This window comes from Anas platyrhynchos, chromosome 2 (assembly GCF_047663525.1).
Source record: "Anas platyrhynchos isolate ZD024472 breed Pekin duck chromosome 2, IASCAAS_PekinDuck_T2T, whole genome shotgun sequence".
Classification (NCBI taxonomy): Eukaryota; Metazoa; Chordata; class Aves; order Anseriformes; family Anatidae; genus Anas; species Anas platyrhynchos.
This window is the reverse complement of record NC_092588.1, coordinates 98220534-98243155: the sequence shown is the minus strand read 5'-3', so window position 1 is coordinate 98243155 and position 22622 is coordinate 98220534. Positions and strand designations below refer to the sequence as shown.

General features: G+C 36.7%; 2 protein-coding genes across 19 annotated transcripts in view; one reads left to right on the top strand and one right to left on the bottom strand.

The window, feature by feature from the left end:
• NT5C3A (5'-nucleotidase, cytosolic IIIA) overlaps nucleotides 1-22490 on the bottom strand; it is a 27930-nt gene extending 5440 nt beyond the window's left edge. Inside the window, exons 1-3 of one of the 9 annotated variants that reach the window (XM_021268510.4) lie at nucleotides 22033-22206; nucleotides 6730-6836; nucleotides 4101-4151 (exon numbers count right to left, since the gene is read on the bottom strand). Coding sequence is in view for 6 of the 9 variants with exons in the window: in XM_013094311.5 (XP_012949765.2) it covers nucleotides 6730-6836; nucleotides 7194-7344 (258 nt within the window). In the remaining 3 variants the exon portion in view is untranslated. Of the gene's footprint in view, nucleotides 1-4100; nucleotides 4152-6729; nucleotides 6837-7193; nucleotides 7349-22032; nucleotides 22246-22349 lie in introns of those variants that run through there. The other 8 variants (XM_038174070.2, XM_005013983.6, XM_005013982.5 and 5 more) reach the window with 8 other exon arrangements.
• Nucleotides 22483-22622, top strand: part of BBS9 (Bardet-Biedl syndrome 9) — a 315416-nt gene continuing 315276 nt past the window's right edge. For all 10 annotated transcript variants that reach the window (XR_003495378.3, XM_072033266.1, XM_072033263.1 and 7 more), the window contains exon 1: nucleotides 22483-22622. The gene's annotated coding sequence lies outside the window, so the exon portion shown is untranslated.

Sequence of the window (22622 nt, the reverse complement as noted above, 5' to 3'; positions counted from 1 at the left end):
TAGTTTTTGTTTGTTTTCAACATGTGTTTTTGTTCCTTTTCCTAATATCAGATTACGCAATAAACTGACACTCACGGAACAGATTTGTATTTGTAGGATGTACGAGACATGGATAGAAATGGGATGCATGGAATCAACTTGTGGTTGAATTAGATCACTGAGAGATGGCACATATTAAAACTAGCTCTTTGTGCAATTAATATACCCTTAAGCTTCCAATACAGAAAAGGAGACAGGCTGATTTTAGAGACTCATTCTATTGTTGAGAATGCTGCGTAAGGTTTCAACCACGTACTCCAGTGCAACAAGGTCACATAGTAATTCTTGGTCACTAGCCAGTCTATCAACTGTTTTCCGTTACCTATTTTAATGCATAGTTCTGAACATAGTATCACACTACATATGCCTTTTGAACTTTCCCTGAATACTATAATAAATGGTAAATTTGGCTTAAAAAAAAAAAAACAAAACAACCAACCAACCCTCCTCCCCTAAAACAAAACCTGCTTTTTGCTTTAGAAGTTTGTCTTCAACCTTGCAGAAATGGTAATAGACAACTTACTAACAGAAATTTCTAAATTTAGTATGTATTTCCTTCCTTTGTAATCTTATGGACTGTTTCTACAGCAAAGGCTTCAGACACTTGCAAGCTCTGTATGCAGGCACTTATGAGTAGTACATTTTATTTTCTGTGTGTAGAACTTCAGAGATAATGACATAGATGAATTACATTTTTCATGTTCTGGTCATTCGAATTTTCTTTTTCTTTCTTCTTCTTCTTTTTTTTTTTTTAAAAATAAAAGTATGTAGTCTTTCTTAAGCTATAATTTCCTGACATATTTCTATTTCTGGAACTACCAGAGTTCATATGAGAATATGACCAATTATTTTTACGTCACACAACACTATTTCTTCCTGCTCTTGATGCTACTAAGCCTATTGTTCACAAGTAACCAACTCACATTCAAACTGCAGTTAGGTTGTCCTCTAGGAAAAAGATGACATTTTAGTCTCTTAAAAGTCTTGTAAACACATGCCTTTGTAATGGCAAAGATCCTTATGTGTCGGGAAAAGGAGCTGGTGGTATTGTTAAATATTGTCTCACTCCGCTCTGCCCTCAGTGAGGAGCAAACTATTCCAGCCATATCATTCTCAGCAGATATTTTTCTAATGTTCTCAAAACCTCCGCTCATGTATTCCTTACTTCCCCCAACAACATATCTTAGTGCTCAACTATCTTTACATTCAGTAAACTTTGCTTAATCTCTGTAACCATTCTTCCTGTAATTTTAGCTCATTCAACTTGGAGAAAAGTACTCTTTTTCACGGGCTCTCACTTGGACATTTTTCTCTCCTTCCTGACCTAAAGAACCTCAGTTGCTTCAGTCTTCTTTTACAGAGCACATTTTTCCACAACTCAGGCAATTCTTGACGTTGTCCTGGCCCATCCATTTGAACCATACTGTTCTTGAATAGCATCCCTAACTGGTACCATTCTGCTCTGAAATGCCCTCAGCTGAAGGGCTACATTGGCCTGTGTCTTTCAGATAATTCCTTTGCCAGACATAACATGGTAATCACCAACTGAATTTGAATCACTATCACCAAATATCCTTCTCAACATTACACCGAGGTAGAAACAGATAGTTGCACAGTGTTGAATTTTACATTTAATTTTGCTGAATTGTACATTTTTTCTTCCACATCAATGCTCCTATTTGTAAAATATAACAAGTATTTCTAATTCCTTGTATGCTTATGGTCACTTTCTGTCTGATAACCACACAGACATTAACGACAACAGAGATCCTTCTAAAATCCTAATAATGAGTCTCTGATAATTTTTCAAGGTTTTTTACTACCCATCCCAGAAGTTTTCCTCATACCAGAGTACTTTACAAAAATTCTACAGTCATGGCAGGGTATTTACTACCTCTTCTGTCTTATAAGCCTCATAAAGAAAGAAACCACATTTCTTTTATTTAGTTTGGAAGATCTAAGTTTGTCCTTGTTTTCCATAGATGTGAGAAATATTCTAAGGCAAAGACCTTTTCTGTAGAAGTGGTGCCTTCTAATCCAAGATAATTGTTTTCTTCTGTGTGTCTGCCGTGCCTTGTTACTTTCATTATTGGCACAGCAAATTCAAAAAAGGTACACCTTGGATAGCCTCCAGCTGTCAGCTACATCCCAGATTGGGAATCACTGAGAAAGCTAATAACCATAAAATATCTTCCTGAAAGACACATATTAAATAATGCCCTCATCCGTTAAGATATATGTCTGCAAAGCATTTATAGATGTTAACTCACAGTTATCAGCAGAAGTATGTCAATGGATCTAGTCACATTAGAAAAAGCATTAACAACCTGCAACTCTTTAAAGGTATGTTACAGTATTTCTTTTGTATTTTGTATAGTGCTGGTAAACAAAACAAACCATGCTAGTTATTTGGTGGGTATACAGTGCTTGTTTTCTGTAATGAAAGATAAAGTAATTTGACTGTGTTGTAATTCTTGACTAATGTGAATTGACTAATCTAATTCCTTTGACTTTTGGGAGGCATATTGTATATATGTTTTTAGACTTGGAATGCAAAAATCAAACAATGTGAAATCTAAATGTGTCCTTTTGTAAGAAGTAGTTCAAACATTACTTGTTTTACTTAGAAACTAAGCAACAGACTTCATAATGTAACTGATTTAAACTGAACAGACATTGGTGGCGATGAAGAGATCAGAGGGAGAGCCTGTATGAGGAAAGCTGGATTGCTTGCTAGTGTTTTACTTCAGACTGAGACCTTTTGTAAGTTTTTGTAGTAACGTTACAAAAACCACCCTTAGTAAAGAATTCAGTAGATGATGTTCAACAAGATATTGCTTAAGATTTTGAATATTAAGAAAGTTTCCTGCTTTGATGTTGTAAACCGATAATCCTACTCAAAATCAGTTTTTGTAGTGTATTTATTTGCTAACACTTTTCTTTTCTACACAAGAACTTAAGTCAGTTGGAGAGCATGTTATTTTAACTTGCTCTCCAAAAAAAAAAAAAGTCTTCTGCACTGAGTGTAACCCATGAAATGTCAGTTCCAGAGACACTTTCACAAGTTTTAACTATGGATATGGCATCTGATAAACACCCAGACAAATATGGTTAGATGAAACAGCTGCTGTCCTGGTCCCTACTTGCTTGTATTCATATCTGCAACAAAACAGTAGGAGCAATTATTTTACTTGGGCTTTATCATATTAAAAATAAATGAAACTACCTAATAAGCAATCACCAATTTTCTAACAAACTGTCTTATCCAATGTCTTATACTTCTGCCCAATCTAGCTGTTGTTTTTTGTTCCGTATTTGCCATTCTTCAAAGTTGAAATAGACAAGCAGATTCATATTGGAAAGAACTGATAAAACAGATAAAAGAACAATGAGTGAAATAAAGCTAATAAGAGATCTACAGGTAATGTAATAAAATTTGTGTTTGTATTAGTTGCTCAACAAAGCCCTAGGAGTCAACTCAATATATACAGAATGCCAACAGTTCTGATGAATCAGTTGACTGGGAAGAACATATATGGAGAACAACCAAATGAAGAAATTCCACATCACTTAGCAAAGGCAAGAAAGCTTTTAGGAAGAAAGAGCTTCTACATACAGGACTAAAACTATATAAGCACAGGAAAAGGAATTCATACTTCACTGTGACATCTGAAAGTATATCACATGGAAGCACTTAAAGTGACCCTATTTATAAAGGTGCGAGAAGAGTTTTGATTTCATACTAAGGACATCTATATATTACTGAAATAGCTCACAGAGACAGGTATCTTTCTGAAATGCACGTTAGAAGATGACAAATCCCAAAGATAATTTGTGGCTGGTATAACAATGGCTACAAAAACATTTAAGTTTCTAGTCTCTGAGGTTTTTAAGGAGTTTCCAAAGAGAAGCAAGGAAGATAAAACTGAAGATTATTTTAAAGGTTGAGCTTAGTTTGATTTATGAAAAGGATAAAAAAAGATGGGACTGTTTGTGACAGCAGGTAACTGCACTAAGGATGTAGGAAATTCTTTTTGTAGTTAACAATGTTATAGTCATACCTTGACGAATGAACAGTAACGGATTCACGCTGGTATGGAAATCCCCCAGTCCTATAAACCACAGAATGGTCATTTACAACAATGCCAGTTATGAGTATAACATTTAGTATATGAAACATAAACCTATGTAGCTGGGTTAAATAAAGAGGAAAGGTATTTACTGTAAGACCGTTTTTAATTTTTGTTTTGGAAAAAAGTTTCTTATTTTAATTTTAATTGGGTAGCAAGCCTGTTAACAGAGCTGCTTTTATGTTGTATTTGGGTGCTGCTTATATACATAATTTTATTAGTGTTTGAGACAGTGAAATGTATACAACATCGGTCAGACTGCTAAACAAGAGTTGTTGATCATCCCTAAAATGAAATCCAGCCATCTCAATGAATTCAGAGTTCACAGCTGCCCTAGTAGGTGTTTCTGTTTAAGTATCTTAGGTAATTACTAACTCATTCTGTGCATCAGGTATAACTTCATACTCTGTGAGTTGAGACTGTGTTGCATTTTTGAACCTACTGAGCGCTAAAGGTAGGAGTTACTTCCCTCCCTCTACCCAATAAGAACAAAAATAAGTCCCTGTGATTAAAAGAAATTAAAGAAATAACAGTCTTTAAAACAGTAACTGATAAAAAGAAACTTCATATGAAGGACAACTGTGGGACCTTGTGTAGTTTGTACTACCTGTAATTTTAAGTAGGGAAGGACAAGATGATGAATGACTTGCTAGCTTAACCACACGGAGATATGGCCTATTTCACAACAAAATCTAGATACACAGCCTGAAATATTACTTGTAATAACTACAAATACAAAAAGTCATTACCGTAAGTCTTCTAAGTAATGCTTTGAACAAGGACATATAAAAGGGGGCAAAGTATTTTTATATTGATGTCCCTGTATCCTATGCCTATGATACTTGGCATATACAAAGTTTTTTCTTACTTTACAAAGAATAATCTAGTATAGATGCCTCCCAAAAAGCACTGCTACGAAAACACCCTGGATCACAACTGGATAAAAAATTAAGGGAGCTTCTCTACAAATCTCAATGATTAATAGAGTACTTTGCTAGTTTTCAGTACCATGTCTAGATTCTTAATCATAATAAAAAGGAATGTTCTCACATTCAAAAATGTATTAAAAATATCCTATTTAAGATATTAAAAATAAAAATTTCAATTATTACATGATTTGTTTTTAAACTTTGTTGGTAAACCTGCCTCAGACTAGACTTAGACAGTATGTTCCAAATCTATTCACTTATGATACAGAGGACACGTAAGGGTGAGCTGGCAAGGAGGGGGAACTATTAATTTTGTTTCTGAACATGAAAAATACTAATCAAAGTGATAAAATGGTAGGACTCAATTATTTTTTAATTTTAATTCTAGCCTATGGTGACAACTTCGCTGTAAAATACTATAAACCAAGAATAAATTATGTTTATTTTGGGAACCCAAATGCCCAATTCCAAGGTCTGAGACTAGCTATCATATATACTTACTTATGGACATGTACCAAAAAAAGGCAGGGTATGGCAGCAGTGATAGCTGTGAAATTTGATACTGTGGCGAGGTGCAGAAAATTGGATCTCTGTTCTTGGTGACAGCAAGAGTTTGGTGAAATTATAAGGAAAAAGGGAACGTTCCTTAATTTACATATACGTCTTATTTTCCAATCCCCTTTTCCCTTTGACATTATTACTGAAGATTCTTTTCATTTGCTTACTCTAAAATACAAAGTTTATTAAAAACCTTTGAAATGGCACAAGCTACCAAAACGTAACTTCTGCTGTTTGCAAGGTATGAAATGCAAGAAGCCAGGCTGGGGCCGTAGCAAAAGCCACAGTAAAGGAGTGTGTATGTATCTTTTCTTCCATCTGTATGTGCTCAAATAGAGCTTCATGTGCTCATATATGCATCAATCAATGTCTTTATTCAGACAACATGAATTTTGATCCTTGAGTGCAAGTTTTCTCTCAGCAACCCCACCTATCGTTTAAGCAGATACATTAAAAGCTACTGCAAGAGAGCACAGTCACATCCATCACTCCATTATGCACAGCTAGTCACAACTGCACTAGTGATTATGCAGTCTGCTAGCACAACCTGAACTCAGGACAGGCGTTTTTGGCTTTCCGATTACCAAAACCAAGAACATACTACAGTTTATGATCATATGATGTAAACTCAAATATGGTAAGAAATCTCCAGCAAGTAGTAATTATGAAGTTACATTATTGGTAGTTTTGCCAAGAAATAGCCTTAGGACAACTTACCTAAAAAGTAATCAGGTAAATGTTATTATGGAATTGAAACAACAGAACATTGAATATCTTCACAGTTGCTTAAAAATATCCTGCAAAACTAGAGATCCAGCACTGGCTATGTGAAATAACTGGAAATACCTTCACTACCTTAGCTATTTTAAGAAGTGAAGTAGGATGCATACTAAAAGTAATTTTTGTTTTATTTAATTATTTGCATCTTCTTTTTTTTTTTTTTCCTCCACTTAGTACAGTGGATTCTGATATTTAGTTTGGAAATAAAACAAAACAAAACATAAAAATCTGAGGAGAGCGTTCACAGTAAACATGACAACAGTGTTTTCTCTTTTGCTTTTAAAGGAGAGTACCTGTGCGTTGAGCTTAGGGCACTCCTGATTCTTCTGTCCTTGATTTTGTCCTACTGCAACAGCATAGGTGGCAAGCAGAGTCCAGAGACGCAGGGCTTGCATACAGGCTGCCAACAAAAATCAACCAAATCCTTTTAAGAATTGGTCTGCTATATGTTTGCTATTCCTGCTGTATAGAAATAAAAGCAGACATGCATGGTACACTGCTCCGAAAATACTCACACTTAAGATTACTCTGATACATATTTAAAAGTAAAGGAATGTGCAAGTCAAATTAACCTATTCAATAAAAAATGGTAAATATATTCACTACTTAGATCTTGTTGTCAACTCTATGCTATCAAATTTATATTTTAAAAATACAGTTTGTCACAATAAACAACCATATGTAATGCCTCATCTCATAATGCTGGCTAAAATACAGAACAGAGTCCCTCCTGTTGACAGAAGCTGTGCACACTTACCAGAGGGTTTAGCGGGAGCAGCTGCAGAAGCAAAAGAAAATTCCTCTTGCTTGAGAAACACTAATATAGCAGCACAAGGTGCAGTTGAGGGCGTTTCCAAATACAGCCTGACTAATCCCCGTGCAAAACCCCAGGGTGCTGTGACGCACATCAGCAATGCACAGCAGTTTGTTATGCTCAGCAGTGCAGCCTGATGGGCACAGCTGATCAGCTGGTGCACCAACAACAAAACCTTTGACCTTCACTGAACGAGCAACTTTCATGGATGCAGCAGGCAAATTTGGACTGCTCCGAAAAAGGAAGGCATTTGTTTTTCAAAGCATTAGTTTACTAATTAGTTCACTTTGTTACTTAACCATTTTACAGAATATTCCCAAATATTTTAGAATTTCCTGTTGCAGAGTACCAGAAATTGCTTTCTGCTTCTTGATATGGTCTCACTACTATTTACAAGGCAGCATGCATTTATTTGTGTAGAAACATCAAATTGATTACTTAATCTTTGTTTTGACTTCAATTATCCATGCAATACTGGAACAGGAAATCAAGGAGGCTTGTTTGTCAGGATTTTTGGGTGACAAGGCAACTCAGCATGGTTTCAGAAATTTGTCATAAGGCATATTGCCAGATCAAAGACAGTAACTAGGTGATACAGAGTATGCATTTAAAATGATTTTTTTTTTTTTTTAAGAGATGAAGGAGGTATTTTCTAGTATCATTTATGCTTTAAAGTCGTGTGAATATGCTTGGAAGTGTTGGGCGATGTTAACTCTACTGCTGTAGCAACAGCACAAGCTTCCCTACATTATATCACAACTCATGTTCAACCTTATGATTTATGATCACTATTTCAGGCCGTTAGAACAAACCACAAACATCAGGCCAGTTTATATGTGGTCATGAATGTGACCAGTGCAACTGCTGGTACTGAGGCAGGGCCAGCTTAGTAGTGTAGCAAATACAAAATCCCTTAAGCTATGAAAAAAAACAACACCCTGTCAAACAAAACACATTATCAGGATCCTAGAAATACCTTAGTTATGGAAATTTCCTTTTAAGCAAGATATGCTGTTTTTCTACATTTAAAAAATCAAAACAAAACAAAAAAAAGCACAAAAAAGAAAGCAAAACAACAAAAAGGGCTTTTTTCTCAATGGTACAGTGGGATCCATTTATGTTGTGTGTCCACATTCCAGCTGTAGGCTGGTATGTACTGTTGGGTTTCCTCAGACTGACTGACACAAAGTACTTAAGTTTTTTCAGTCACGTGCTGTATTTTGGGCCAATGAGACAACTAATGAATACTTCAGCTGATACACACAACTTTCTTCTTCTTTAAATTGAAAAAGATCCCCCCAAACATGTGTGTTAAGGTCTGCTGTATTCTGTTCCTTTATTTGTCTTTTGTTTCTAAACTTGCATGAGATTTAAGACTGAAGGAAAGAGTTGCAGAAATTATATCTAACTTCTATGGACTAATTTTCAGTAAACCAGACTAATTAGACAGCATTTTAAATGCTGTCTACTAATGGGGTATCAGTGAAAGAGCTAGAAAATGACGTAAACATTAATATAGCCAACACCTAATTCTCAGAAAAACATCTACACTATCTCTAATAACAATATACTTTCACTTTAATGAAAATGCAGCATCTGAAACTTCTCATAGACCAAACAAGGACTGTCTCTGTACCTGTAAGAAACCTTTGTGTTGACTGCTTAACTTAACTTACTGAGAGAGGACAAGTGGCTACAATTGACCGTGTTCTGCTACCACTGAGTTGAGTCAGTTCAGCATTTGATTTACTGTGTTTAACTTATGGTAAGAGATGAATTAGAGTTAGCACTTCTTTTTCAAAGAGAGGAAAACAACTTTCAGCATGACAGTTCTACTCCCTCAATACTGAAGGTCATTTAAATATATTTTAAGAGCCACAGATGAAAGAGGAGGTATTGCTATTTCAACAGATAGCTTCTATTTTAACCTTCTCCCTTTGGCTACGGGCCAAATGAATACAAATTGCAGAATATTGTAAGCAGTAAAAAGAGATTAAAAACAAAAAGAGCAACACTTAACATTGGACAATTTGTCACCCAAATAAGACTGTCAAAAGGTTCTACTTTATATGGTGGTGTGTTAGGTGAACTTGGTTTGTACAGAGTCAGGATGTTCTCAAAGAGTGTGAGGTACTGGAAGTTTTTAGTCTAATGCAAAGTAAAACTGTTTTTACCTGTCCTTCCTCTGCCCTGAGTTTCACCAGTTTCCTTGGGGAAAGAAATGAATGCAGCACAGATAAGATTATAAGCAATCAGCCAAACTTTAAGAGTTCAATACTTCAAATAACATTAGTTTTGAGAGATCAAGAAAAGTTGGATTTAAGAGTAATTTCTGTTCACTGGAGTATTTGCTATAGAAATTAGAGGTGACTGAATGATATCTACAGTACAAACTTGAGCTTTTCATGAGCTTACTACCTTTTAATCTTGTCTAGTGAGTCTAGTACAACTGAACAACTTGAAATACACCTGTGGATATTTAGCATATTGCCCAACTTCAGCAAAACCTTGTTCTATTGCAGAATCACTTTTAAACATTAAGAATCTGTTTTCTAATTTTTGCTCTTTTAGTAAGTTTACCTGGTATGTATTTTTCAAATTAAACTACTTGATAAAATTTCCACAAGACAGGGTAAACTAACTGAACCTTAGCACTCAAGTACCAAAACCAAGCAGAAGAAAGGAACCAAGAGAAAGGAACTGAATTCAAATGGGATTTTTAGTCATGTCCTAGTAAGCTGAGCTGAAGAGCAACATCCTGGTTCCAGCAGTAGCCTTTTATATTTGTAAATGACAACTGTAAGGTAAATAAATAATAGAATCACAGAATCTCCTGAGTTGGAAGGGACCCACAAGGGTCATTGAGTCTCACTCCTGGCCCCACATAGCACCACCCCAAAATCAAACCCTATGTATGAGAATATTGTCCAAATGCTTCTTGAACTCCAGCACAGGCTTGATGCTGTGACCAATTACCTGGAGAGCCTGTCCCAGTACCCGACCACCCCCTTGGTGAAGAACATTTTCCTGATTTCCCACCTGAACCTCCCCTGTCAGAGCTTTATGTTGATCCCTTCGATCCCCTTGCTGGTCACTGCAGAGAAGAGATCAGCACCTTCCTCTCTGTTCCTCCTTATGAGGAAAATGTTCAGTTTAATGAAGCTGGGGTAAATGAAGCTTTAGAACGATGCCATGCAGGAATCTTAGATAAAACTTATTTTTCTGGTAGAGTTTTGGTGTAAAAAATGCTAGCCATACTCAGAGCTGGTATAACACAATACAAAAACAATGTATGTATATGAAAGTGTGTGTGTATTGTAGAGTTAACTCACAAGAAATACAGATGTGTAAGGGATTGTTGAAACAGGAAGAGCACAAATAACACTTGATAGGAAAAAGTGCTCTAAAAGGGATTTTGTTCTGGACTCCTACAGAATATATAAAATGACAGCAAGAGTGTTGCCTTCAGAATAACAAATACTTGAACATATCAAAGTCTGAATTCATTAAATGGTGGTAAATTCAGAGGAGACACATGCTGAGAAGGCGAGGGTCAGCAAAATCTTAACCTGAACAGTTTTAAGATTCAGAGGTACCATTTGAGGTGAGAACGTGTTTTGGCTTTTCAACTATTATATTTTTAAAAAGGCAAAAATAACACATGCACAGAACAGATTTGAGAAGGTAAACACTGTATATCACATTACATATTTGATAGAGATTACACATTCAACAGATTTTTCTAGACCTCAAATATCAACCCTTATTTATGACACAAGAGAAAATATGATCTTTTATAGACCAACTACAGAAAGTTATTAGTGCTGTTCTACTCCACTCACACATGCAATCCAAGGTGCAAGGGACAGCTAAACTTCTGAACTCTATTCTCATTATGTTTAATGTCATTTACTCATGATGTTGCATGCCACAAAAAGTTTTACCTCAATAAAATCGCTGTCATTCATTAAAAAAATAAGGCTATATAAAGACACTTTAATTCAGCAAAGAAAACTGAATTTATTCATATTGAAGCATGAGTTTCATTAGGACTCAGTACAGCTTTTAAGCAGTGAACATGAACAATGATAAGCTTACATTAAAGTTATTCTAACTTCATTGTCTCACTGCATAAGGTGTTTGTTTTACTAATTTCTGCAGTTCTGGAAGTCTAAAATGAATAGAGGCTTGGCATCTATTTAAAACCTATAGGATGCCATGACTTGCAATTCTATATCGAATTGATTGTTGAGATGAGAGAATAAAAGATACTGCAGCATCAGTGTCCCTAAGGTACCTTCCTTCTTTGTTTACAAAATCACTAAAAGCAGAGATTTCTGCTGGTGATAAATCAAGAGACATTTTAAATCTTTCAAGTAGGAATCAACACAACAAACACGCTGCTAACCTGGTATCTTGAAGCCTTGATAACAGAACATAGGGGCAAGAGGTTCTGATGGATGTGCACATCAATAAAGACACATGTCTTGAACATGGAGGTGTTACAACTTCTAAAACTCAGAAGGAACTGCAGCAACTGTGACAATAAAAGTTGACACTGTATACAGTATTTGAATCCTCTACAGAAATCTAAGTAGAACTAATACTAAACAAGCCCTGAATTTTCAGTATTCGATGTGATCTCATCCTGTCTCCTAATGCACTCCAGGCAAAAATGTAGTCTCACTCTGAGACAATCTATGGGGTTCAAACCATACAGAACCAGGTCTGAAGATTCTGGAATTCCATGAATACAGCTCAAGGAAGGAACCTTTTGTCTCTATTGGGGGAATTATTTCATCTCCACGCTTTGCTTTTACTTACTTTTTAGAATTAGCCTTTGAAATAGGTATTTTTCTTGTAGAAAAACATAAGTATTGCATTATTTACTAATCACAAAGTGATCTTCAATCAGAAACTACGTATCTTGGAAATATTGTTCTACAAATGGCATCCTACCCAAGCCAGACTTTCATCCGATGTTCTTTTCTAACAGTTCTTCCCTTACCCTGTCCAAAAACAGAGACCTGGAACTACAAAAACATTGTTCTAAATGTAAGCATGCTCAGGTCAATATTAAGAAGTCATATAATGCTTAAATTTTACAAACAGCTTCTAAAGCAGTACAACTGAAAGAGAAAATCAATGTTCCGACACTCAATTTAGGGAAGAAGAGAACAGAGCCTTTTTTCTTGGCTATCATATTTACATTTCACTGGTGCCTACTCTTACCAGTGCTTTTTGGATAGCCTCCTTATAAATCTATAACGCACTTGCAACTGAAATAACAAAAGCAGTTCCAGTCTCCCTCTTACAGGAAATACAGCAGAACTGAAAAGAGTGCTGTGAAGGGCAGTAGGGATGAGTGATGATATGAAGAGCTTCCATACAATGATATGCTAAAATTTTTCAGTCTGGAAAAGAAATGACAGGATGGCAGAGAAAACGTTAATAAGGAAAGACTGTTCACTATATAGGTCACACAATTACATAAAGCAGTAAGATGTGGAATTCCTTTCTAGTGATACTGTAAGTTTACACAGCCTTAAATAGGCACTGGATGAAGTCATGAAAAAAGCTCATCTTAAATTACAGACACTCACTCAAACATAAGCAGCCAGAGGCTGGACAATCATTCTGGGGAAAAAAAAATCTTGACGATTTGCCCCTTCTTAAGCTTTCCCTGGGCCTCTGCTTTAGACCACCAGCTACCTATCTGTATCAGGTGAGACTTTTCATGAGAAGTAAGATATTATTTGTCTTTCCATCCTTCCTTCTCCTTATTGATTCTCCTTCAGAGAGCACAGATACAAAAAAGTTACTTCTGGCAAAACTCAAATTTCGGAATTTGAGTGGTACTTATATGTTCTTTAACACTGCTATGGTAACAGAATGGATGCTGAAGCGTGGCTGCTTGAAAGATCCAATTCTCTCTCCTGCTACACAGCATCTAATGCTTTATGGAAGATGATACTGTTGGTACAACTAATTCTTTTACAAGATACCGTCAAACAGTATCCAATTCTAAGCACCAACAGTATGTAGATATTGGGGTATATTTATAAATTCTTAATTAGCTATCAGATGTGCAAAAGCTCACCTTGCACAATAATATCATTTTGACGAATTGGACTTTTATTTTTCAAACTGTTTGCATGCATATTTTTTTAAATGAAATATTTTGTATTTGTTTGTGTGCACGTACATTGAAAGAGCTTAAAAACAAGTGCTTGACTCCTTAGAAGCGTCCCATGTAACATTACCTAGAATGGAATTTGTATTAAGCCCAAGGCCTGGAACGAAGTAGTTGCTGCTGATTCTCCCCTTATCTCCTTGTAAGAAGAAGAAAAAAATAAAAATGCAACCTACAAACCACTGCTTAGATTCACTAAGTCTAAGAATGCTGTATCTAAATCAAATAAACTCTGACCCTTGAATGGTGGAGTTGCAGGACCCAGTTTGAAAGCAAAGTCAGCAGGACAAAGTTTAATCCAGAATGCATTGCCTGACACTAAGATTCTGATGAAAGAATGTAAGTGTTAACACAATACTGCAGTTAAAGTTACACAGCGGGATCAATTAATTCTTTTTCAACAGCTGCAGTCTCTTAAAGTACAGACTTTTATTTAAACTTCTTAAAAAATAATCTGTTAATTCTAAAGATGAAATTCAGCTACGCTCATTACATTACCACTCATCTGCTAACAGACAGCATAATGTCTTGAAGTTTAATGGATGGTTTTGCCTCTGTGTCATGGGTGTTTCTGGCTATTGGATCCATTCAAAGGTATAACCAGATTTTCTTTTACCTCTATGCATTTGCTCTCTGGAAGTGCTACAGGACATGTTCAAAACACTTTGTACTAACACTACCACTACTGTACCGCATCTATGCTTTGTACTGTACTACTACTGCTAATGTACCAATATTATTACCACTTTGTACTAAACCCTACCCTTCAGTTTCAAGTACATTGCTTCCGTGGTAAGAAATGCAGACCAGAATAAGGCTTTCCCATTAACGGATTTATGTTGCAAAGACAAGTGCAATCCAGGAAAATAACTCTTAAGTTGACTGAAAACTGCCAAGTGTAAAAACTATACTTTTCTGATAACTAAGATATCTGATATCAGACTGATAACTAGGCTGGTAACTAATAAGTTTCTACTAAAGAGGGAGAGCTTTGAAGTAGCAGGGTAAGTAGTACATTTCAGTGGTACTCATTCTGTCTGAGCAATAGAGTCAAAAACCGTAAAATCTTACGTAGAAACAAAAGTTCTAATAAATTTGGATTATTTCAGTGATGCAACTTACAAAGCAGGCAAACAGTTCTTGATATAAGAGAGCATGAAGGAAGCTATAGGTAAGAAGTGAGGAAGCAAGTTAGAACAAGTAAGTTAGACCAGGAAATCTTTCTTGGTGGGAAAACCATCTCAAGAAGTCTGAAACTGTGTATTCAGACACTTCATGACTTCTCAGTGTCCAAGTCTGGCCCTTGCCCTGCTACCTTTTAAAAAAGCAATAATGAAAATCAGAATAATTACAAATTAAGTGCGTTAACTTTGTTTCTTTAAGTTACCATAGATAAAAGCAGAAGCCACATTTCCTTCTACCACTGTGCATAATTTACACAGTTTACATAAATGTTACTAAAAAACTTTTTGTATTTACTATCTGAATTTACTTGGTGCAATTCTGTCTTCTTTTGTGGCAGTACTGAACAGAAAGAATACAGTTACTTTAGTATTTAAACACAGGTGGTATCTTGTTCGACCTGTGTACTGCAACCTTAAGCATACAACCTCTTGTATAGAAAAATGCCTCATTCTTTTTAACATTCAAGTAAAACAGTCTTGATAAATGAATGGGGTAATCAAATTAGGAAAATCTGGTGGACTTTTAATAAGCGATATATATATATATATGTATATATATATATACACACACACACACACACACACACATATATATATGTATCTTTAAACAGCCAGAAATCCCACCAATGATAGAGGTGATCACCACAACAGCTACAGAAGCTGTAGATACCAAGTTAATGGCAGTGCCAGTCAAACTGCTTCATGATTGACATGGGACTAAAAACTGCCTATAAAAGCCACTGTAAGTTCTCTGATGTTTTAAAGCAGTGGTTGCTTTTGGGTGAGAGAAACCAACTGACTGATGTCCAGCAACTTGTGTAACTACTCTATGAAGACCTCTCTCCCAGGATCTCACTACAGAAAACTGCTGCAGTGACTTGACTGGAGGGCAGACAGAAGAAAAAGTAGGATGTCCTAACTTTTGTTCTTCACACCCTCAACTACAGCACACTTACCAAATGCTTTTGCCCATTCTTATCTGGCCTTATATCTCTCTGCATGCTGGTTATAAAAGAAGGCCTGGGAAAGCAGTTGAGAGCTATTTGTGCCACTTGGCTGCAATTAGCACATGATGGGATCAGCCAAGTTTTAGTGCTGAGCATCTGAGAGCCAGTAGGGACACAGCTGCTGCTCCAGGCTCCCCGCATGCAGGAGCAGTTCAGTTCAGTTGGATGTGGCAGACCTGGAGTCAGATAGCGGCCAAGGAATGCCAGTCACTGCTGGACAGGATTTCTTAAATGACATGGTACTTACAAAACTGCGTCCATCCATCTACAGAGAGCCCCATGAAAACCGACAGGCGATTCACACCGGTGCCACCTGCTGTTCTGCGCTGTCTACTGCAGCTAAACTTGCTAAAATTTCCAGCTTGAAAATTAAGCACCATCTGACAAATGCACCAAATTACAGCAATAAAATCTTGACAGGCTGCTTCTCGCAGGATATTTTTCCTTAAACTCTCTCCAAGACTTACCCTTCACAGGCTGTCACTTACACAAAATACGCTTATGTATGCATGCATGGAGGGAGGAAAGGGGAGTTGAGGTTGAAGGCTATTAACATGAAGTAAACTAGACTACACAGAAAAACAAAAGCATATTTTGCATTATGCAACTCATTCAAATGATACTAATAATTAAGAGACAGCTCTTCTAGTTTATTGAAGCAAGACACTTCAAAAGTTAAGGTATTTGGAAACATTTACCAGACCTATACAAATCGTGACTTGTTTACATCTACAGGTATATTAAAAATTGCTATTGAATTTCCAGCTAATATTCTCCTGCCCATAAATGCATGGATCCATACCTTGTCTTTCTTCACTACTTTTATTGATCAATCTAGTGCTTTTATTAAATATAAAACTTGGAAGCTTTTGATAACTTGAAATTGATTGTTGGACTGCTATTAAACTTTAATTCATGATCTGAACAAATTTGCACTGATGCATGTATTCAGACATTTAAAAATCTGCTCATGGTATTTGACAGTTTAGAGTAACATGTTTAATACTTGCAGTATTTGTTACTGGCCTTAATCTGTAAAAAGGGGTTTAATGGAACAGATACTGTTGGAGCTCAACCAATAATTGACAGTTACCGCAAATAGGAGAAAAATCACTTGACAGCATAACTTAACACATACCGGGAACTTAGGAAAGGGCAAACATGTTTTTTTTTTTTACATCTTAACAGGGTAAAATAATTATAGATTGTTTTGCAGTCTTGGAGAAACACTTTATACAATAGACAAAATAAAACAGCAAACAAGATTATACCTGCAATGTATTAGCGTATTCTGACATCTATTTAAATTCACTACTTGCAGGTCAGTTTTCAGGTGTAGTTTATCATCGTATTTCGGTAACTGTTATGACTAGGATGAAAATGAAAAGCTATGTCAGTAGTGAAGATTTCATTGATATTGCCATAACCATTCATGGTAAAAATATGTTTCAATACCTACAGATTGGGGGGAAAAAAAAAGGCAGTGGCTATTTCAGAAAATTAAGACCTACTTCTGAAATAGATGGTTAAGTTGTAGCATCAGTTTATTTTGCTAAATAAAGTCAAATACTACTATTAAGTACAAAATCTGCAGAGAAGATTTTTTTAAATTTGTAACCTATTTTAGAAGAAAACATTGACATTTTGAGTCAATTTCTCTTCTTTGATCCAAATTGTTAAGATTTCCAACCAAATTAATTTATAGCAAGAACAAAAAGCTATTACTAGTATCTTAAGTTTTATCAATGTGACTTACGTTTAAAGTGTTTTTCCTGGCCTGTATAAAGTTGCTTTACAAATGACATTGTAAGTTATTTTACATTATGATTATCTGTACAAAAAGCCTACAGGCAATGCAAGCCTCTTTTAGAAATGCTGGTGTTTATCACTCTGCCAATGTGATTTTTCTATTGGGAACATAGTCTAAACAACAACAACAAAAGTTCTACAGAAATAATTATATGTCATATCAATTTTACTATAGTTTAAAAAGTTTAACAACGCTTTAAAAATTATTCTACTACTCTAGTCCCTAGTGATTTAAGGACTCCTAGCCAAATGTGACTAGGTAGGGGCAGCATTATTTCTCATAAGTTCTTTTACTTTTCATTACTTAAGTTGGTATCACAGCACATTCTTCTGGAACAGCATTATTGCCACATGGATCATGTTACTGGATAGCTTTCAAGGCCACTGGATAGCTTTTCAAGGCTACGACACTTTAAATATTGTCACCGCAATACACGGAAAGTGACAAGGTCCTATATGATACCTAGAGTGAGTCCATGTTCCTTCCATTCTCCTTTTTGATTCCAATTTGCGTAGGCTCAAACTCTTCATTTTTGTAGAGGAAAAAGTACATATTTACCTGACTATTTAGATACTTGAAGGATAGTGTCACATATATGTTACATATTATACACTCCTTGATTTTATTCGCCATTTGGAGGGCATGGGTGTCTGGAAGCTGTGTGACTTCAGTCACTGACCGTAACAACTAGTTACTAGCAGCAAAGAGGAAAGTGGAGTGGTACCTTATCTCTGCCAACTGTAAAGGTTTGTATCCTTTGTCTGTGGTACAAATGCTCTGACCCCCTGTGAAACAAGAGGCCAGTCTTGCCAGAGACTGACAAGCGAAAGAAAATAGTAATAAGAAAATCTCCCCACACAACCCCTATGACAGTTATGCTCACGGAATACATTCCTTTATTTCTTCAGAAAGGAGATAAATAACAGCTACCTTACTTATTTGTTTGCTTATTTCTCTCCAGGTAAATTCTAATGCAACAGAGTCATCCACTTCTCTCTCGCAATTTACTAGAAAGGAAACTGGCTAGAAACATTTAACAATGGCTGGTTAAAATGTTTCCTTAAAAACAAGAAACTTTTAAAAGTTGATTTTTAATTTATCATTGTTGAAATTCAATACAAATTCTGCTTTACAGGTAACCAGACCTAACTTCAGGAACAGAATGGAGAAATAGTAAATGTAAATAAAAGTTTCCCCAGTTTCCTGAAACCAAACCAAACCAAAAAAACAAACAAACAAACAAAAAAAAAACCAAACAACAACCCAACCCAACCTAACCAAAGAACCAACCAACCCTCCAGAGCTTTAAGAGGAAGGAAAAAAAAAAAAAAAAAAAGCAGTTGCTGAAAAAAGACCACAGTTCTAACCTAACCGTTTATGAAGTAGTCAAACAACAAAAAACCCTGTTACTTCATTAAGCAATATTTCTTACGTTTACTCCATATTCTAGTTAGCATGGGCTACCCCTTAAAGAGGAACTTTTTCGTAAGACTTAAGAAATGCTTTTCACTCTAGCTTGTGAACATGTTTTCTGGCAAGTTTACACAGACTTCGCAAAGACTTAGTAAAAAAACCAGCATACTATAAGTTCAATTTATTTGCTATATCAAGATACACAAACTCATTGCAAACCTGCCTGGGACCTGAAAAACTCCAAAGATTTGAGTGTTACTGTAATACTGTAAAGTTTAACTTATTTTTACATTAGCTATCAAACATTATTAAAGTTGCTTTAAGAGTCCAACTAATTATTAACCTTCTCTTTAAATTAAAGTTAGCAACCTTGCAGCTAATATTTACATACACCTGACCACAGGAATACTTTTACAGTTTCATAGAGATGGCATTGTGGCTGTGCAAAGTAATACCTCCCCAGTCTTTCAGAAATAGTTGTTTTCTTAACACTTGTTTCTTAACTTCATGACTGGCTATATATTTACTATTAATGCCTCTTCGAAAATGGAGCTAAAGTAACTCTGTTTACATTTATCAGTGCTTAAGATAAAATATATACTTGCAATTTTTAGGCAGTTGATAGAGATGTTGCATTAATACTTTAATTCCAAACTCAAACTTTTGCTTCTGAATAAAATACGGTAATTTTACACTGTGTTTATCAAGCTTAAATTTGTGTATGAGGCTAATTCCTGTGCTAAAGAATTAACCTACTTAAATGGAAGATAGATATTCAAGAATTTCATTACTGATATTATTCAAAAAGGAAACGTGGCTACCCTTATATTTAGATCTATGCTTGAGAATCCCTTCTACTTTTTTCCCATTAAAAATTCTGCCATTATAACCCCTGACAATAGCTTGTCCAATCTATATTCTATTCGATTTGTAAAGGTCACTGTCTTTTTAGCATTTACATACTGCTATAACTCAGCTTTTTACTTGGATTTCGATCTTATATTTATCTGATTTTAACCAGGAAAAAAATATTGCTGTAGTTAATTATAATTAAAGACTAATACATTGGTGAGAATGAAAGTCACATAACTAAGGTGCAAATAGGCCTGATCCCCACTGATTTTGGTAACAGCTATAAATCAAGGTACCTCTGAGTCTAAAAAAAAAGTGTAATCTTCCTTAAAGAAAAATTGAATGGAAGAAATCTACCAAAAAGGTAACAACATTCATGAAATTTTAGATTGGATAATCTAATGTAGAAGACCAGCCTGACATAGTCACTCACATGTTAGAAAAATACATATTTCAACGAAGCAGTATTGTTTCTCCCCAGCATCCTAACTTACACCAAGTTACAGACTTAAAATCTCTATGTACGAATGCATTCTGCCATATAAGTACAAATCTTTTATATAAATATGTATATATATATATATATATATATGAACTCTGCAGTTTATGTATAAACTCCCAGCTCAGGAGATCAAACTAGCTACAGATCACAGTGCACTGGACAGCATCATGCCCAGAGAGTGATGAGGCCCTCAGGTGCATCCAGGCACCTTTTCCCCAAAGCTAAAAGGAAGGTCTATCCCCTGATAAAATACTACAGATACAGTGTCTTGTAAATGACAAATGTTGACTCAAATCTGCACTGGTAGATAAAATTATTTCAGGAAGTTCTCCAGAATGCAAAATATTCAAGTAAAAGAAACACTTATATGCATTTTCACCCTTATTTGAGACATTAAAATCCATGGTATGATGTTTACATAGCTATTTCCTTATTTTGAAGTAAGAGAAATTTCACGGCCTGATTATGTTCACTCCTTGAGGAAGGAAGAAGACTTGCAGCTGATGAACTAAAGGTGTCAGCTGAGGAAGATGCCAACTCAAACATCAGATGAAATGACAGCTCTGCAAGTGAGCACACTGTATTAATGTGTTGAATCTAATTGGTAAAATATTTCCGTGTGAGAACGCTGACATGCTCTGAACAAGCTTTACTTTTCCCTTGTAATTTACAGTTGAAAAAAGCTCTGATCCTAAAAGAAGAATTTTCAGAAGTATCTATTTAGGATCACAGGTCGGTGTCCAAGAATATAGTTCTGAAAAAGCTATCTGAAATGCTTACCAAAGACATTCATTTACCAGAAATCGATTTGTTATTGACACAATACTTTTTTCCTAACAAAGGCAAAATCTTTACAACAAAGGTAAAGAGTTGAAGTCCTCCCAGCATCATGCATCATTTAAACACTGCAGAGAAAGTTAATGCAGACACAACCATAGCAATTATTAGGCATTTTTTGACCTACAGCTCAACTGCGATATTGAGAATCGGAGTTGGTGAAAACTATTTCATCTGCCTTTTGATATATGATCAGGCTTTTAGATTTTGTCATTTTAGTGTCCACAATAAATGTAGATTCTAGCATTATCAGTATTAGAAATAAAAAAGAGTAACTTATAGTTGCAAACTAGTTGCAAACTTTTCAACTGAGGCCATTCTATGACTATGATTCTACAGTTAATCAGTATTGTTCTACAGTATGTTTTAAAAAATCCTACTTTAGAATCTTTTTTTTTTTTTTTTTTTTTTTTTAAAAAAAAAAGAAATAGGTCTAAAAGCTATCCAAATGGGGGCAACCCAAAGTTCCTGCTTTCCCACATGTTGTAAGAGAGCTCCTGGAAAGCAGAAAGGAAACCACTGAATGAACCATGCGACTGGTAACTACAAATACCATGTAAGTCCTTCTTCCAGCAGCAAGAGGGCTGCACCAGGTGAAGGATACTCACCGGAATAACGCTCGGGAGCTACAAAAAGTGCCCCATGTGACTGACACTGCTAAGTGCCGGGGTCGATAGGCAAGCGGGACATTTCTGAGTCTGCATACGCAGATGTAGTTGTTTTTACGATAGTCTGGGTTTTCAGGTGTAGATAAGCCAATAAATACAGAATCCGGGCTTTTTGTAAGGCTTTGTAGGGGAGGTCACCAGCAGGCACTGACGGATATCAAGGGCCGGGACGGGCCGGTTTCTGCCCAGCTCCCCGGCGCAGCGCTGCCCAGGTGACAAACTCGGGTTTGTTTTGGAAGGGCTTCAGCGCCACCGCCGTGCCCCGGCTGAGCCCCTCTCACCCGTCCTTGCCCCCGCGGCGCCCCTCACCACGCACCATCTCGATGATCTTCGTCTTCCTGCCCGTCCTCTTCTTGATGGTGAAGATGTACTGGGCCAGCACCACGCCGCCCACCAGGGCGCAGAGGCTGGCGCTGGCCACCGCCCCCATCTTGGCCACGGCGGCGCGGTCCATGGCGGCCGCCGCCAAGCGCCCGTCCCCGCCGCCCGGCAACGGCCGCGCCGCCTCAGGCCCGGCCGTACCAAGTCTCAGGGAAAGGGGGAGGGAAAGGGGGGAAAAAATGGGGAAAAACACAGCCGTTGAAGAAAGAAAGAAGGTTGGTGAGAGACGGTGTGGAAAGGGAAAATACCCACCGGGAGCTGGATGGTCCTCTGGAGTGCGAGTGATGTTCTGTTTCCCCGCTCATCCCCCTCCCTGGGCAGAAGTGGGAGGACCCAACTGTCTCCCCCTCCACTTTGCCCAGCACCACTTCCGCCGGCACCGAACTACATTTCCCAGCGCCGCCCGCGGCGGTGGTTGCCAAGGCGCCCTGGCAACGGCGCCTGAAATGGCGGCGGGGAAGGGACCGTAACGGCGCCGGCCTTCAGCTCCCAGCCTCGGGCGGGAGCCGCGCTGCCGGTCCCCCG